This window comes from Neoarius graeffei, chromosome 26, assembly GCF_027579695.1.
Source record: "Neoarius graeffei isolate fNeoGra1 chromosome 26, fNeoGra1.pri, whole genome shotgun sequence".
NCBI lineage: Eukaryota > Metazoa > Chordata > Actinopteri > Siluriformes > Ariidae > Neoarius > Neoarius graeffei.
The window spans coordinates 13,507,561-13,526,481 of NC_083594.1; the positions used below are offsets into that span (position 1 = coordinate 13,507,561).

At 41.2% G+C, this 18,921-nt stretch overlaps 1 protein-coding gene across 5 annotated transcripts in view; it reads left to right on the plus strand.

The window, feature by feature from the left end:
* Positions 1–18,921, plus strand: part of LOC132874309 (E3 ubiquitin-protein ligase RNF123) — a 448,585-nt gene that overhangs the window by 291,219 nt on the left and 138,445 nt on the right. For all 5 annotated transcript variants that reach the window (XM_060910383.1, XM_060910388.1, XM_060910384.1 and 2 more), the window contains one exon: positions 7,520–7,644. In XM_060910383.1, the coding sequence (XP_060766366.1) occupies positions 7,520–7,644 (125 nt within the window). The remainder of the gene's footprint in view (positions 1–7,519; positions 7,645–18,921) is intronic.

Here is an 18,921-nt window from a genome sequence, read left to right on the forward strand (position 1 = left end):
AGCAACTGAAAACCGCTGCAGTAAAGGCCTGGCAGAGCATTAAAAAGGAGGAAACACAGCGTCTGGTGATGTCCATGAGTTCAAGACTTCAGGCAGTCATTGCCAACAAAGGGTTTTCAACCAAGTATTAGAAATGAACATTTTATTTGCAATTATTTAATTTGTCCAATTACTTTTGAGCCCCTGAAATGAAGGGATTGTGTTTAAAAAATGCTTTAGTTCCTCACATTTTTATGCAATCATTTTGTTCAACCCACTGAATTAAAGCTGAAAGTCTGAACTTCAACTGCATCTGAATTGTTCAAAATTTTGTTCAAAATTCATTGTGGTAATGTACAGAACCAAAATTAGAAAAATGTTGTCTCTGTCCAAATATTTATGGACCTAACTGTATTTTGTACTTCCAAGGTGTCAGCTTTCCTCGATAAAGTGGTCAGTAGAATGGCCAGTGAGTGGATAAACAGTTGTAATGTTAATCAGGAGCTACACCTGTTGAAACTCTGTAAGATAAGACGACACTATTTAACAGTTATTCCACAAAATCAAGTCGTACATGAGCTGATTGCCGACAAGACACGTAGCGCAGATTTGGCTATAAGCCATGTACGATGAAATTGAACGGAATAACTGTTTTATTTTATCCACTTTCACTGGATTTTGCGAAATGGAGCATTTTTATTTTTTGCAAAGTCGATAAATAAAAACTTTATACAAAACGTCCGACAAAATAATTTCCGCTTAGAATGTAAATAAACCGGCGAAATGACCGTGACAATTTGTGGAAAATGCTATAATAATAATAAATAATAATTATTATTATTATTGAAAAATTAAAAAAAAGATATGTTCTTACCGTCAAATACTTTTATTCCATCTGTTGTTACTTTTTTATTTTAATTTTTTAGGGTTTTGTTTGCGGGCGGCACGGTGGTGTAGTGGTTAGTGCTGTCGCCTCACAGCAAGAAGGTCCGGGTTCGAGCCCCGTGGCCGGCGAGGGCCTTTCTGTGCGGAGTTTGCATGTTCTCCCCGTGTCCGCGTGGGTTTCCTCCGGGTGCTCCGGTTTCCCCCACAGTCCAAAGACATGCAGGTTAGGTTAACTGGTGACTCTAAATTGAGCGTAGGTGTGAATGTGAGTGTGAATGGTTGTCTGTGTCTATGTGTCAGCCCTGTGATGACCTGGCGACTTGTCCAGGGTGTACCCCGCCTTTCGCCCGTAGTCAGCTGGGATAGGCTCCAGCTTGCCTGCGACCCTGTAGAACAGGATAAAGCGGCTAGAGATAATGAGATGAGATGAGGGTTTTGTTTGCGAGTAGAGTTTTTATTTCGTCCTCAGTTGGTTCAGCAACACGTGCCACCGTTTTGCTTTCCTCTACTCACGGTATATGAGCTGATATCCTAGTAGTAGAATAGCCAATCAGAGCACGCGATTGTTCATATCCAGTGAATGTGGATAGAATAAAAGATGTGTTGAATATAGATATGCTTTTGAATGGGGAAAATACTGTATGTTCTCAAGGCCAAAGGTAAATCGATCCTCTGTGCCATATTATACCCCTTTTTCCATTTGATTACTCTGTGGTTCGTTTCCCTGAACCATCACCGTCTTTATCAGTGGCATCGTGTTGGTGAAAAAAGGATATGATTCATTCCAGCCATTAGCCAACTGATTTAGCAAACAGATGGTGCTCTCGAACATAAAATATCAAACGTCATCCACTCCGGGTAAGTAATGAAAAGGCTTTGATCATCACACATCAGTACAAGTCCATGAACACCTTGTTTCTCGAGCGCTCGCATCGTGAGTGGGTGTTGAAAAAGCGTACGCAAAAGACTGACGAGGGGAATTAGACGTGAACGGCATGGAGCATCTCGGTCTTCTCTTCCTCACTCACTTTGTCCCTGGTCTTGGATGAGTTTGTTGATGGCAGGAGAAGAAGTGAAAGAGCTTTGATGTGCTGTGCTCAGACAAACCTGTGGGGCTCAGGACTTTTTTATTTTTTCATCTTTGAAGCCGTGCTGCGTTTACGGTCTGTGTGTATCAGTAGTGGCCGAGAATGCGACGAGAAGCAACAGCGAAGGATCTATTCTCAGACGCGTGTTTGTTTTTCACTGAGGTGTTGTGTCTGTGTTCTGTCAGCACCACTGTGCTGCCCGTGTTGACCTTCATTACATGTAAGCAGTCTGTGACAGGCTATGTGTTTGTCTGACCCCCCCGTCTATTTTTAAACACCTGGAAGGACTTTATTTATGTATTTATTTAAAACGTAGCTGCCTGATAACTGTCCCTGAATGGTCTGAAGTCATACTGATTTGTCGTCTTTCTCTTCTTTCTGTGCCACGGTTATACGTAAACGTGTGTACGATGTTATTTTACGAGGTTTTAGTTTGCCACCTGTTAGAGCTGTTCCCTCGTCTTCACATGAACAAAAATAGAGTGTTTAGGTTTATGGCTGATGTTTTGGATTGTTGTATGTAATTTGTAAAACAGTAAACTTTTTACCTTTTTTTTTAACCGATAGAAACCATGGGGGATACAAACATTTGCACTCGAGGCTGTTCTCACCAATAAGCCTTTGTGTTTGTATTTGATAGGCAGGTCAGCTACAGTACCAGTCAAAAGTTTGGACACAGCTTCTAATTCAGCTTTCTTTCTTTCTTTCTTTCTTTCTTTCTTTCTTTCTTTCTTTCTTTCTTTCTTTCTTTCTTTCTTTCTTTCTTTCTTTCTTTCTTTCTTTCTTTCTTTCGTTGTCTTCTGTCTTTCTTTGTCTTCTGTCATCTTTCTTTGTCTTCTGTCTTTTCTTTGTCTGTCTCTTTCTGTCTGTCTGTGTTTCTTTCTGTCTGTCTTTCTTTCTTTCTTTGCCTTTCTTTCTTTCTTTCTTTCTTTTTCTTTCTTTCTTTCTTTCTTTCTTTCTTTCTTTCTTTCTTTCGTTGTCTTCTGTCGTCTTTCTTTCTTTCTTTCTTTCTTTCTTTCTTTCTTTCTTTCTTTATCTTCTGTCTTCTGTCGTCTTTCTTTCTTTCTTTCTTTCTTTCTTTCTTTCTTTCTTTCTTTCTTTCTTTCTTTGTCTTCTGTCTTTCTTTGTCTTCTGTCATCTTTCTTTCTTTCTTTCTTTCTTTCTTTCTTTCTTTCTTTCTTTCTTTCGTTGTCTTCTGTCGTCTTTCTTTGTCTTCTTTCTTTCTTTCTTTCTTTCTTTCTTTCTTTCTTTCTTTCTTTCTTTGTCTTCTGTCTTTCTTTGTCTTCTGTCGTCTTTCTTTCTTTCTTTCTTTCTTTCTTTCTTTCTTTCTTTCTTTCTTTCTTTCGTTGTCTTCTGTCTTTGTCTTCTGTCATCTTTCTTTGTCTTCTGTCTTTTCTTTGTCTGTCTCTTTCTTTCTTTCTTTCTTTCTTTCTTTCTTTCTTTCTTTCTTTGTCTTCTGTCTTTTCTTTCTGACTGTCTGTCTCTTTCTTTCTTTCTTTCTTTCTTTCTTGTCTTCTGTCTTTTCTTTCTGACTGTCTGTCTCTTTCTTTCTTTCTTTCTTTCTTTCTTTCTTTCTTTCTTTCTTTCTTTCTTTCTTTCTTTCTTTGTCTTCTGTCTTTTCTTTCTTTCTTTCTTTCTTTCTTTCTTTCTTTCTTTCTTTCTTTCTTTCTTTCTTGTCTTCTGTCTTTTCTTTCTGACTGTCTGTCTCTTTCTTTCTTTCTTTCTTTCTTTCTTTCTTTCTTTCTTTCTTTCTTTCTTTCTTTCTTTCTTTGTCTTCTGTCTTTTCTTTCTTTCTTTCTTTCTTTCTTTCTTTCTTTCTTTCTTTCTTTCTTTCTTTGTCTTCTGTCTTTTCTTTCTGACTGTCTGTCTCTTTCTTTCTTTCTTTCTTTCTTTCTTTCTTTCTTTCTTGTCTTCTGTCTTTTCTTTCTGACTGTCTGTCTCTTTCTTTCTTTCTTTCTTTCTTTCTTTCTTTCTTTCTTTCTTTGTCTTCTGTCTTTTCTTTCTTTCTTTCTTTCTTTCTTTCTTTCTTTCTTTCTTTCTTTCTTTGTCTTCTTTCTTTCTTTCTTTCTTTCTTTCTTTCTTTCTTTCTTTCTTTCTTTCTTGTCTTCTGTCTTTTCTTTCTGACTGTCTGTCTCTTTCTTTCTTTCTTTCTTTCTTTCTTTCTTTCTTTCTTTCTTTCTTTCTTTCTTTGTCTTCTGTCTTTTCTTTCTTTCTTTCTTTCTTTCTTTCTTTCTTTCTTTCTTTCTTTCTTTCTTTCTTTCTTTCTTTCTTTCTTTCTTTCTTTGTCTTCTGTCTTTTCTTTGTCTCTTTCTTTCTTTCTTTCTTTCTTTCTTTCTTTCTTTCTTTCTTGTCTTCTGTCTTTTCTTTCTGACTGTCTGTCTCTTTCTTTCTTTCTTTCTTTCTTTCTTTCTTTCTTTCTTTCTTTCTTTCTTTCTTTCTTTCTTTCTTTGTCTTCTGTCGTCTTTCTTTCTTTCTTTCTTTCTTTCTTTCTTTCTTTCTTTCTTTCTTTCTTTCTTTCTTTGTCTTCTGTCTTTTCTTTGTCTCTTTCTTTCTTTCTTTCTTTCTTTCTTTCTTTCTTTCTTTCTTTCTTTCTTTCTGTCTGTCTGTCTGTCTGTCTGTCTGTCTTTCTTTCTTTGTCTTCTGTCTTTTCTTTGTCTGTCTCTTTCTGTCTGTCTGTGTCTGTTTCTTTCTTTCTTTCTTTCTTTCTTTCTTTCTTTCTTTCTTTCTTTCTTTCTTTCTTTCTTTCTTTCTTTCTTGTCTTCTCTGTCTGTCTTTCTGTCTTTCTTTCTGTCTATCTTTTTAATTAAGACACTTCATGTCTTAAAGTAATGATGGATGTCGTTTCTCTTTCCTTAGTTAAGTCGGTTGTTGACGATATGGATTACTCCAGTTGTGGTGTGTAATAGGGCTACTGTATGCACTGTTTTGCTATTTACTATTTACTGTTTGATCTCAAACTCATTAAGAAGGTAAGAGATTGCACTAATTAATGTTTGACGAGATATCTGTTAGTTGAAAAGCATTCCAGGCGACTACCTCATGAAGCTGGTTAAGAGAACGCCAATAGTGTGAGAAGTGTCACATTTTATTTATTAACTTTTTTTTTTCCTTTGCCACATAACTCCATAAATGTTCCATGTGTTATTTCATAGTGTTATTGAAGTCTTCAGTATCGTCCTACAGTGCAGAAAAGGGTCAAAATACAGGGGGGAAAAAACTATGAATGAGTAAAGTGGGGTGCAGTGGCGGCTGCTGGTTTTTAAAACAGGGGAAGCCCATTTTACGCATTCATCGTAAAACCTGTAGGCCGGGTATCAAAGCATAGAAAGGTGTGCCCCATTAGCATAGTGAACTAGACAACCCTACCTAGTGGCAGAAAGTATTTTTGCTTGTACATTTCATGTTATAGTCTGGCTTGCCAGGCTAGTGCCTCATATCCTTAATCAAAAATATCAAACATCCAAAAATCACTGGCTATTCAACGAAGAGCCTTGAACATCATACCCTGATATGCAACACAGAGTCTTTAACACAACACCCAGCTGTGCAACACATCCTTGAACATCTTCTGCAACACAGTCTGGAAATTCATAACCAGGTAGGCTATGCAACACACAGAACCTTGAATATCATACCCAGGTATAACCTATAACACAGAGCCCACCATTCTCTTAACATTACTGAACAATATACACACTTCACATTCATGAACATGAACACTATTTATACACAAATTCTGCCCTCCGCTCCTTTTCCAGAAAATGGTCTGTGACCCTGTCATACTAGCTGGTTGTGCTTTCCAGAGACTTCACCAATTTCTGTTAGCAGCTAGCACTGCAGATCCCAATAAGGCTCAAGCTAGCCTACAACCAGATTGAACTACAAAGGAAATAAACGAGTGAATTCACGAATGATCAAACTAATAGAATGGATGAAAGTTAACGGAGCACAACGATTAATATTTACATTTATTTACAGAGTAATGTACAGAGACATCAATGAGAAGAAACGTTTATATGAAAAGAAATTCGGACAGCACTTTGGCACACGACTACACTTTCTCGACATCCACTAGGGACTGACTGATCATGTTCCTCGCCGAAATACCGCCCTCCTCATGTCTTTCAAACACCACCTCCAATAATCCTTTATCAGCCCGGCTTCTTGTCCCTCCCACTGTCTCGTTTAGTCCCAGAGAAGCCCGGCTTCCCTGGAAGTGACGATTTTGTTGATTTTAACCAATAAGAACTAGCCGAAATTGGCTGTTCAGAGCCGTCTCGTAGACTGCAACGGATACCCGGCTGCCAGTCAGTGTTGCCAGATACTGCTGACGTTTTCCATCCCAAAATATGTTCAAAACCCGCCAAAATGCACTTAAAACCGCCCAATCTGGCAATACTGCTGCCAGTCCATAGAGCCCATTGAAATAAGAAAGGTTACAGCCTGGCAGCAAAGGTGATTCTCGTAGCGAACTGCAAGTTCATCAGACATCACTCAAATAAGTTACAGGATAGTTATGAACATAAATACAATCTTGGGCATATATTATGTTATGCATGCTATTGTTTTAATGAGAATTCAACTTCGTAGACGCCACAGTTTGGGGAGAGAATTTTAGGGGAAGCTCGGCTTCCCTTGTTGTCTCTGAGAAATCGGCCCTGGTGGGGTGTACAAATTTTTTGACTGGTACTGTACATAGAATTTATTTTTTTTTTTAATGACGTGGAAGTGATATTGCATTTCTGTCAGGTATTTATTATAGATTTGGCATTCAGCCCATGTGTTATAAAAGTGACTTGAGGATGACTTTTCTTTTAATCTGGCTCTCAGGGAGCATAAAAAGGTCAAATCATAAACAACATGAAAATATTGTGTACTGTGGGTGAAACACTGAGGTTTATAATAATGTTTATGACTCTTTTGATGACGGCAAAATCATTTGAATTTTTCTTGGTTTATGTGATACGAACACGTAGTAAAACACGACTGATAATATTCATTCAGTCTGTGTGTGTGTGGGGGGGCAGGACATTGGTACAGGTTCGTGAGTAATTGAGTGTATTATTGCAAAAAAAAAAAAAATTTAATGAAATGAATGAATAAATCAATAAATAAAATGTACGTAGCCCTATCCTAGAGTGTTAATGTTTTGACAATGTTTGATTCAGTTGAAAATTTTCAATTAAAAAAAAACTAACATAAATATCTGATCGACATTTTCAAATGTTACATCGAAGAATTGATTATTTTACCCATTCTGAGTTGGTCAGAGATTGAAAGTTATTGCGTAGATTATTTTGGACCCTCACTCATGAAGTTGATTTATAATAATAATAATGATAAATTAACAAAGTCCATGACTAGTATGAGATTGTGTTTCGTTAGGCACTTTTAACCTGTTAGTCAGTGTGTGTTGCAGTGGATGAGAGTCGTGTGGAGAAGTGTATTCCTGTGCATGCTAATGGTTGCGCTGGGCTGCATCGTGCGTGTTGTAATATGAATTCTTAATGTGGCATCATTAAGCATGTGCATATCACTAAAGTCCGATCTCGGTGTGTGCGTTACAGGATCGCTCAGGCTGCCTCGGTGCTGCTGTCAGACCCGTGTTTCCAGCTTCACTCCATCCAGCACCTGCTGGGACGGGGAGAGGCCAGTGCTGGAGCGGATCACAAACACTTCTCGCTGCACTCTTGTGAGTTTAATTGTACAGCTTTATGGTTTCTGCTTACTGCACGGTATTTGTTAGAATTAATTTCGTCTTAACTCGAAGACTGTGCAAAAGGCTTAGGCACTCCTTAAGCGAAGATAATAATACAATTAATCTTTTTTTCACATAAAATGTTTCTAAAAAGAGCAGCGAACAAATGTCTGACTTCACTTCGCTTTGTCTTTAAAAATGCATCAGTAGTCTTGGGTAAGTTTTGTGCAGGAAATTGGCTGGTAAGTTTTTCGAAGTATGTTGGAGAACCTGCTACAGTTCTTCACGCTTCTGTGGTGCTCTGGCTTAGCTGGTTAAAGCGCTTGTCTAGTAAACAGGACCTTAGGTTCAAATCCCAGGAGTGTCTTTGGGCAGCCATGGCCTAAAGGTTAGAGAAATGGTTTTGGACTGAAAGGTCGACTATCTATCCCCCTTTAACCTCCCCCTAGCAACAAAAACGGACTTTTATGCACAAATTGTAATTGTTATTCAGACATTTGGAACAACTGTGGCCTCACAGCAAGAAGGTCCGGGTTCGAGCCCCGTGGCCGGCGAGGGCCTTTCTGTGCGGAGTTTGCATGTTCTCCCCGTGTCCGCGTGGGTTTCCTCCGGGTGCTCCGGTTTCCCCCACAGTCCAAAGACATGCAGGTTAGGTTAACTGGTGACTCTAAATTGACCGTAGGTGTGAATGTGAGTGTGAATGGTTGTCTGTGTCTATGTGTCAGCCCTGTGATGACCTGGCGACTTGTCCAGGGTGTACCCCGCCTTTCGCCCGTAGTCAGCTGGGATAGGCTCCAGCTTGCCTGCGACCCTGTAGAACAGGATAAAGCGGCTAGAGATAATGAGATGAGATGAGTAACAAAGGCAAATAGAAATAAATTGTAATATATAAATACAAATAAAAAAAGAAATAAATTATTAGAATTAAACGTGCTAGTTAAGTTTTTGATGCATATGATCATGATGAAACTGTGTGAAATTATATTTAACAGTTATTCCACAAAATCAAGTCGTATGTGAGCTGATACCCGACGAGGCGCGTAGCACAGAGTTCATTTCCGCTTAGAATGTAAAGAAACCGGTGAAATGACGGTAGCAATTTGTGAAAAATGCTATAGTAATAATTCTTGAAAAATAAAAACGATATGTATGTTATTTACCAGCTGGGAGGTCCATATCGTGAAATACCGTGACCGAGGTCTTGAAAGTACTGAGCGAGGCCCTCTGGGCCGAGGTCAGTATTCAAGGCCGAGGTCACGGTATTTCACCATACGGACCGACCTTAAGCTGGTAAATAATATATTTATTTTTTTCTTTACCAAATTCTAACAGAAAACGAGAGCGCCCGAAAGGGAAAACCGAGCCGAGCCGCCATTTTGAATCCTCATTCACGGCTGTAATGCAAACGGCTTCCTCCTCGGTATACAAGTGCACTTCCATGGCAGGGAAAAAGAAACTACATTTTGCCGCCTATGTAGTCCCCTATTTATACAAAATTGAGTCATTCAGGATTCAGCCATGTTTTTGCTCGGTGTTAGCAAGTTACAGGTTTTAGCTTCCTCCTGCAATGTTTTCTTTTATTTCTTCTTCCTCAGGGTAGTAAAACTCGCTTTCGCTGTGAACACTGTCGTTATCGCCATCCATGCTGTAAAATTAATGCTATTCTCCTGAGAAATGCTGGCAAAAATTTATAAGATTTTTGATAATCTTATAAATAAATCTTATAAAAAAAAAGATAAATGTTGACAAAAAATTCTACTGTGTTTGTTGTTGTTGTGAACGAGCGAGTCGCCAGAGGTCCGTAACCGGGGTCCGTACCATAGGATACGGACCTGCTTGCCAGCCAATCAGAGCGCAGGATTTGGACCGCGAAAAAAATAAATGTTCTTATCATCAAATACTTTAATTCCATATTTTGCTGCTTTTTTTTTGGTGGTTTATTTTCAAGTAGAGTTTTTAATTCTTCCTCGGTTGGTTCAGTAACATGTGCCGCCATTTTGTTTTTCTCTACTCGCAGTATATGAGCTGATATCCTAGTAGTAGAGTAGCCAATCAGAGCGCATGATTGCTCATATCCAGGGAATATGGATAGAATAATCAATATTATATAAGCTAGTTGGACAGAAAACAGAATATTGTCACCGTGTATAATAGCATAGAAAGCAGCATAGGCTAACAAACAAGTGTTTAACTAGCCGGTTTCATCTCATCTCATCTCATTATCTCTAGCCGCTTTATCCTGTTCTACAGGGTCGCAGGCAAGCTGGAGCCTATCCCAGCTGACTACGGGCGAAAGGCGGGGTACACCCTGGACAAGTCGCCAGGTCATCACAGGGCTGACACATAGACACAGACAACCATTCACACTCGCATTCACACCTACGCTCAATTTAGTCACACCAGTTAACCTAACCTGCATGTCTTTGGACTGTGGGGGAAACCGGAGCACCCGGAGGAAACCCACACGGACACGGGGAGAACATGCAAACTCCGCACAGAAAGGCCCTTGCTGGCCACGGGGCTCGAACCCGGACCTTCTTGCTGTGCGGCGACAGCGCTAACCACTACACCACCGTGCCGCCTAGCCGGTTTCATTCCATGTAAAAATATTGTACTCATAAAGTGATGGCATAGCTACATATGTTTATCTTTTGTGCATTTCTTCTCGTTCTTTCCTCTTTTTCCTAAACTGCGCACCTGATTTATGACTCTAGACCGTTTCTTACCCATTAGTGTTGATTTGACACTCGAGCGTCATTACATTACCCATCACCCAACACTGTCATCCGAGAGTCAGGACTAAACCAATAAATCACCTTGGTGGTGGACAGACTGGTTTTATATTACGCTTATTGATTTTGAACAAACCAGAAAAAATGCAACACGATGCCTGTGAAACTGTATAATCAAAGTATTTTGGGTGAATTGTGGTTTATTTGGTAGTGTGACTCATTTTACTCTGCAGTAGTACTTTTGCGTGTTACTGAGTAGATTCCTCCGCTCCACCTACCTCGGGCTTCCATTGGGGAGACCTGAGGTCATAGGTCAACCTATGGTACAATCCTCCTCTCCCCAGTCTTGTACTTCTGAGTAGGAGACCTGGAAGAATCCTGGCTGCCTGGCTCACAAACTAAAATCAAAGCGCCACTCTGACAGGAACCCAATCACGCAAATCTTAAAATTTGGATTTCCAGGATGCCACGCTGGGAGGCTGCCCATGTCGCGTGTACCTAAATCCACGGTTACTCCCATACAAACATTTTATGTAATATTTTGGTTGGAAAAATAACAGTTGAATGTTTTTTTAAACTGAGGCAATAATGCAAAAGTCATAAAATAAACATTTTAGACAAAAAATAGTATAATTAAGCAATATCACACACGCAAGAGTGCCATTATACTGAATATCAGCACTGCTCTGATTCAGTCGTCGGCACAAAGCTGCAGTCTGAGTGCTGTAGCTAATCACGGCCGTGCTGGTATTTATTGTGAGTGCCATATTGCTTTCATACACACACAGTTCTGTAAACAAGGAATTAATATTGAGTAAGTGACATTTTGGACACATTATGGCCAAATGTTACGTTTATTTTTCTCCGCTAATGGAAATAAATACTGACGAAGCCACACTCGCTTTATAGCATGTCGGCTAGCTGGCGAGTTACCGCGCATTGATTTGTACATTCCTGCACATACTGTTCTCTTCCGATAAAATTCTCGTCCGTCTTGATTTTCATCTTCATCTGACGAGCTTTCAAGTCAAAATAATTTAAACTCCTGAAAAGTATCGCTTGCCATTTTCTCTGAAGATGTCGCTAACACTACCGTAGTAACCTTTTCGATGTAGAAGGTGAAATTTTACCTGGCGAACACAGAAAAGTGGAGTGATGCACGCAGTGAAACATCCCTGTTTCACAATCAGGGTGTGCTTTTCGGCAGAGCAGAACCGTCAGGGCCTTCTTGGCCTTCAGAGAAAGCTAACGTGACCAGACGTCCCAGTTTGACCGGGACATTCCCGATTTTGAGTTGCGTGTCCCCAGTCCCGACAAAGGTCCGTCGGGACGCTGGAATGTCCCGGTTTACGCCAAACACTAACAAACTGTCCCGGTTACAGCGATCATATATAGCCAACGAGATGTCAATAAAGCTTCTAGCAATTCAGCATCAATGTGTGCGTGTGCGCAGACAACCTTACAATGTATCTATTTGTACAATGTTGCAATATAGAGGCTGCGTTATAACGTTTTTTTTCGCTAGCGGCTGTCAACTACTATGCGACAATGCCGAACGGATGAGCGTTGGGCGGAGATGTTCGCGCACTTCAAGAGTAGGGAGATTCCTTACAGCAATGTCAGCCAGCTTTGCCAGTTTGCCATGTGCCTACCTGGCGCCAATGCACCAGCTGAGCGAATAATAATAATAAGTCAAATTTATATAGCGCTTTTCAAAAAACCCAAGGACGCTTTACAATTATAAACAAAAGAAAAAAAATAGATAAATAAATAAAAAATAAAAAGTCCACCAAGTAGGGGTCAGGATGTAATTCCCGTGATGTAGCAGCCACAGTCCCACCAAAAGGCGCACGAAAACAAGTCCCACATCTCCAGCACCGCCGCCGTGACGCCGCCAGCAACATCGCTCGAACACCACGCCGTGGATCCACAAAGCGAGTAGAGAAGCTCCGCCACGCAGAGTGCTGGTGTGTTCCAAACCGCCTGCACAGCCGCCGCGACACCACCGAGCAACATCGCTCGGAACATCACGCCGAGCGTTAAAGCACAGAGCGCTGGACAACCACGATGTAAAATGAGCAACGAGCTCACTGCAGTCCACAGCTGGGAGCACAGGCATCGCCCACAGCGAACCAAGGCCTGGAGGGAACCGACGCCCAAAACTGGGTCCGGAGCTACACCACAACCGGTGGACAAAACACTCAAACAAACATCAAACTACACAAACACACAGGAAAGAAATAGAAAAAGAAATAAAATAAAGAAGCTCCAGTGAGAACCGGCAGCCAGAACGCGCACAACGTACTCTCAACCGGAAAATAAATATGTATATTTTGCTCATGAGTGAAAAATGTTTTCACTCATGAGCAACACCTGGACTGACGAGAGGAGTCGCATGACCATGCCTACTCTCAAATTGCTCATTACCCAGGCCAATTTCGACGATACTTTCTCGCAGTTTCCCAGCAGGCTCTCGGGCAATAAAGCGCTACTGGAGCAAATTCACTCATCATGTAAATATATGCAATAAAATGGCATCTTCTTTAGGGTGGGTGGGTTGGGTGGCTGTGTTTCTGAAACATTTTTTGTTGTCTTTCATCTATCTTTAATCTGTATCGCGGATTGTCTTGACTTGTTTGATGCTGTCGTCAACTCACTCGGGGTTCACGTTTTCAAAATAGTTAATAGCCGACACTGGTTAAGATTAAACAGAGGCATTTTGGGTAAAGGTTCGGAGGTGACAACGATTAGGCTCATGCGCTCATTCCTGTTACAATGCGTAGCCTATTGTTTAAAAAAAAAAGTTCATCGCATAAAATGTTGATGTTAATATGCAAGCAATGCATTTTCTTGGCGTTTTCACAAAGGTGAAATAAATGAGTTGAAATGTAGGCTATTGGCCTATTCCCTATCACCACATCTGTCGTCTGATTTTCTTACTTTAACTGAATTGTGATAGAAGTACATGTAGATAACAAGAACATACTTGATTATTCTCTGAAATGTTGATAAAAGTGAGCTTCGACAAAATGATAAAAGCACCCGTCTGAGCCATTGGTTTGAGCCGCATGTTTTCATCAAAACGCGTGTGCGTGCACGAGTATCACGGTCACGCGCAGTGTCCCGGTTTTAGACTCGGGAAATCTGGTCACCCTAGAGAAAGCCCAAACATATCAGCATTTCAAATGCTATATTTAATTTCTTTCATTCTTGAATTGCTTTTATGATAATTATTCTCTTCTAATTCTAATTTGGCCTCATTTTCTATCAAATTTGCTTCAGAAATGAAAGGGTTACTGTCCTGAAAACATTAAAATCGAGTTATCTTATGAGATTTTTTTGTTTGTTTGTTGCGTCTAGACTAAGAAGAGTTTCGAGCTGGCTCACTCACTGGTTAGGACTTCATTGCCGGGACAAAATAGTCTGGTTAACACCAGACCATATCACAAGTGAAATATGGTCTGGAATCCGCCTATTGAATTTCTCGTAGGGGAGGTGTGGTTTACGATTGTCAACGGGCGTTTATTGGATGTTGCGAATGTCTATCATTTGGCGTATACGTAGCTCATGGCCAATCATGGCAGTTGTACCCGGTGATGTAGTTAGAGCGACGAAGAGGCGAAGGAGAGAAGGAAAGAGAAAGAGAAGGCAAAACAAAAATAGGAAAACAATGGCACCGAACGATTACTGCCGTTTGTGCAAGACAAAGCTTGATCGAAAGTTTGGTTCGTATCGCTCGCTGCCATGTTAAATGTGATCCGTAAACAGTCCCAAATAAACTACAAGCTTTCGTTTGTCGAGTAGTACTCGTCACCGTCTTTCCACCCCTCCCCACTCTCTGATTGGCTCCCTAACTCAGGCGAGCCTTTAGACCATAGTTTCCATGCTGTCTTTTCAGATCGGAACGACTGTGCAAAGCAGCATGGGATTTCCCAGGCTAGGGACAAAAGGCCATGGCAGGGTATGTTTGTGCAGGAAGTGACAGATGAATTAACCAATCAGATTTTAATTTATAGTAGGAGGGACCAAAAATGTATCGCCCTAGACCTTTACGAAGGCCAACACTAGCGTAGCCGTGAGTTGGCGTGGTCAGTGTGGCAGTGAAGTCACCTTCCAGCTGGTGTAGCATTCATCAATAGTGTTAGTGAATGCTAATAAAGTGGTCAAACCAGTGCTATCAAGAGCAAGTAGCACAGGCTAACGACTGAGAAACTAAGATTTCTGTCTCCAGACTCTTCATCCATGCTCACTCGCTACAATATTTTTCACTCAGACTTAAGTATTCATTTCCCGGTGTAATTTACCGAGTTACTTTTAAAATCAACATTGACAGCTACACACAACGGCGCGACCTGGCAGCCTGACGCTAATCCCTTGCAAAATCCTTTTCCCTGTTGCTTTTTTGGTGTGTCTGGCAAAGTTTTGGCTGAGCTCAAGTCCCAGCTCTAATAGTAACGGCTCGCCACTGCTTTTCGGGTCCACAATAGATGATGTGCAGTCACGTGACCCGCACGTGTGTACTCTGCCATATTGGACGGCATCAGGATTGTTTACCTTGCGCGAGCGTAATGGATCCAGGGAGTAATCCCCAAGAAAATTCGGAAAATACCCCATCTACATCGCGCGATTACTTGTCTAAGTTTGTTCAGCATCTTGAAGGTGACGTGAGGCAGCGTTACGTGGAAAAGTGTTCCAGGTTGGGGATTGCAGATCCGTACAACTTGCCGCAATCCTTGTTCAGGGAAATTCGGAGCTGCGGTGCCGGCGATTTGCCCGATCTGGCCTACCACGACATTTACAGTTTTCTTGTTAATCGTGAATCGTGTTACACTGGCAAAGCCCTCAAAGCTTACAAGAGCCTGGAAGCTTATAAATATTTTGTTGCGGGGTGGGTATCCCAACTATACCTCTGGAAGGTTCTGAAGAAGAATGTCTACTTGATAACCTCACGGGTAAGTGGCATTATCATAAAGAGACTATGCAGGACGTTTTATCATAGGAATGTTCGAAATCTAAACTCAGTCCATGAAACATAGGAAGTATGAGAAGAAAACAGTAAATCAGAAAGCTGCGCACATTTGCGCAGCTTCCGCGAAAACGTGCGCAGCTTTCTGATTTACTGTTTTCTTCTCATACTTCCTATGTTTCATGGACTGTAACGGCATTTGCTTATCTAGTAATTTTAATACAGAATTTACTCTGATGAAATTATTCAGACACTCCAACACCCCCCCTGAAAAAAAAAAATCGGATCTGCGCGATTCAGCCGTGAAAAAGGCGGCATCCGCCGTTTGCATCCCTGTTTAAACTCGTAGGTTAACTGGCTAATGAGACTGGGTGGTTGGTCAAGATTTTTTTTAGTTTTCGCCATCCCTACTATGGATTGGCCTTTCAAAGGTATATCTCTCATCTCATCTCATCTCATTATCTCTAGCCGCTTTATCCTTCTACAGGGTCGCAGGCAAGCTGGAGCCTATCCCAGCTGACTACGGGCGAAAGGCGGGGTACACCCTGGACAAGTCGCCAGGTCATCACAGGGCTGACACATAGACACAGACAACCATTCACACTCCCATTCACACCTACGGTCAATTTAGAGTCACCAGTTAACCTAACCTGCATGTCTTTGGACTGTGGGGGAAACCGGAGCACCCGGAGGAAACCCACGCGGACACGGGGAGAACATGCAAACTCCGCACAGAAAGGCCCTCGCCGGCCCCGGGGCTCGAACCCAGGACCTTCTTGCTGTGAGGCGACAGCGCTAACCACTACACCACCGTGCCGCCCCCCAAAGGTATATATGAGCCAAAAAGATAAAACATTGTCATAGACTAGGCCAGGGTAGTAGGGCTAGGCATAGCCATTTTAAACGTTAGAGACTAGTTTCTAAGTATGCAGTTATCATTCAATCCGAAAATCAACTTAACAGATGTACTAGGAGTATTGAATTAGAAGATTACACCTACCTGATATGAAGTGTTCACTACAAATTCGGCTGGTAGAACTGGGGTACCAGTTTTCTCTTCGCACAGCGGACACCCATTTTGCGCGTCTCTCCTCGTCTGCGGGGAATCTAAAAAATGACAGGCCCTCCTTTTGGCCCTGTCTATTGGTACAACCAAATGCTGAACAAGATATAACCATTCTCGAAAGATCTACTCCCACACACTTGATAATTAGAACGGGTTCGTCTAAGTTCTATGCGCGGCCTTGCCGTCCAAGATGGCGGATAAACAAATATCACGTGACCTCGTGACGTCACGTGCACATCCTCTATAGTCCAAATATCAAACCTCAGGTTTTTGTTTTTCTCTGCTGCCAAAAATGAGCTTTTGAGATGGAAATGAACTGCACAAAGTTTCAGAGCTACAGGTCTTATACTGGGCGTGTTACTTGTGGTGAGAAGACGGTATATAGTGCGTTTCTAAAATTGACCCACTTTCTTATAGTCCACAAGAGTAAGGTATACAAAGTGGAAAAACTGTTGAAATGTCTGTGATTTTAAGTCGAAATTTTCAAATACTGTGCAGTGACGTTTGTACATGACCGTAATAAGAACTAAAGTTCTTTGAGAACTTAAACGACCTGAAGAAAATCCTAGAGATCTATGACGATACTTTCTCAAGATTTGGTTTGCAGATGTCGTATAAAAAGACGGAGACGATGGCTTTCAATGTAGACGAGAATATTCAAGCGAGAAGTAGTCTTCTGACAGTCAACACCACAGAAATTAAGAATGTGAGGCAGTTCTGCTATCTTGGCCATCTAATCACCAACACTGGGAAGTCATCGACTTTTTTACATCACAGGATTGCATCAGTCTTTGAAAAGTGGAACGAGCTGAAACATGTACTCATCGACCGTGAAATCCACCTCAATACACGGATAAAAATCTTGACAGCATGTGTACGATCTCGGCTATTGTATAGTGTCCAGACATGGGACCTAACAAGTGCCGAACTGCTACGGCTTAATGCTGTGTGGAATGTTTTTTTTTTAAGAAAGACGATAGCCGGGGGCTGTGCGAAGAAGAGCGCTCTCCCTGCTGTAGGTGCAATAGCCTTATCAAATCAGTCTCATATAAAAAGGAATCAGTCTCATAAATTCATTAATCATTAATTCAAGTGTCTAATAGTTTATAGCTAAACTGTTAAAATCACTGGAATAACTTGATGTTGCTATAGTTTAGTGAGTATTGTAGCTCTGATGTAATACATTTACTCTAGATCTATAACATTCATATAACCACCAAATGGGTGAAGGCAATTAGAATACTTTTCTTGGCAGAGGTTGGCACTTCAGTGAATATTGTAACAATAAACAGGACACAGTTTATTCCAAAGATACCATTTATTGAAATAGCTGACATGAATTAGCGAACTAATACTGATCAGATATAGCAACGATAGCAGCCAAGGAATAATTCAATATTAATGGTGATACAATATGTACAAATAAGAATCAGTAGTGTATATGATGATAACTAAGGCACTAATGGTGATCAGAAGTCTTATCTCATCTCATTATCTCTAGCCGCTTTATCCTGTTCTACAGGGTCGCAGGCAAGCTGGAGCCTATCCCAGCTGACTACGGGCGAAAGGCAGAGTACACCCTGGACAAGTCGCCAGGTCATCACAGGGCTGACACATAGACACAGACAATCATTCACACTCACATTCACACCTACGCTCAATTTAGAGTCACCAGTTAACCTAACCTGCATGTCTTTGGACTGTGGGGGAAACCGGAGCACCCGGAGGAAACCCACGCGGACACGGAGAGAACATGCAAACTCCGCACAGAAAGGCCCTTGCCGGCCACGGGGCTCGAACCTGGACCTTCTTGCTGTGAGGCGACAGTGCTAACCACTACACCACCGTGCCGCCCCCGTGATCAGAAGTAATAGGGCGAGTGGATGTTAAAATGTGATAAGGAAACCACGTATTTGTGTGTAGAATGCGAATGGAATGCAGCCACGCCCAAAAGGGGAATGGTCAGCACAGAAAGGGCGCGCAAAATTGAACAAAGGAATCTGTAGTTCAAACTAGTCTCGGCTAGGCCTTAAACCCAAATTCTATTCAAATCCCAATGTTGAGGAGTGAAGTACGACGGAGGGAGTTAAAAAGAGAGAGAGAGAGAGAGAATGCATGCACAATCTAACTAAATACAGATAGTAAACAAAGTAAATCAAACAACACGCGGTCTAAGACCGACTTTCATGTGAATCAAAATGCATATATTTAAATCATAAATGAATTCAAATAAACAACACTATCCACATTTACTAACTACAAGTAAAAACTAACAAATTCTGCCCAGATGCTAGCCTCACTTGGGTGATTTGCTCTTGTTAGCGATTGAAGTGTGCTTTCTCCGAAGATAGCGTGGAACGCAGATCCAGGAAGAAGACGGTTTTGTTCCTTACAGCTTGTCAGCTGGAGATCCTCTGTGTCCCGTCAGTTGTCCGATGATCTAGAAGGAATCTTGTTTATAGTTCGTCGACGTTGAAAAAGGGAAAAGGGATCCGGTTGCCTTTTCT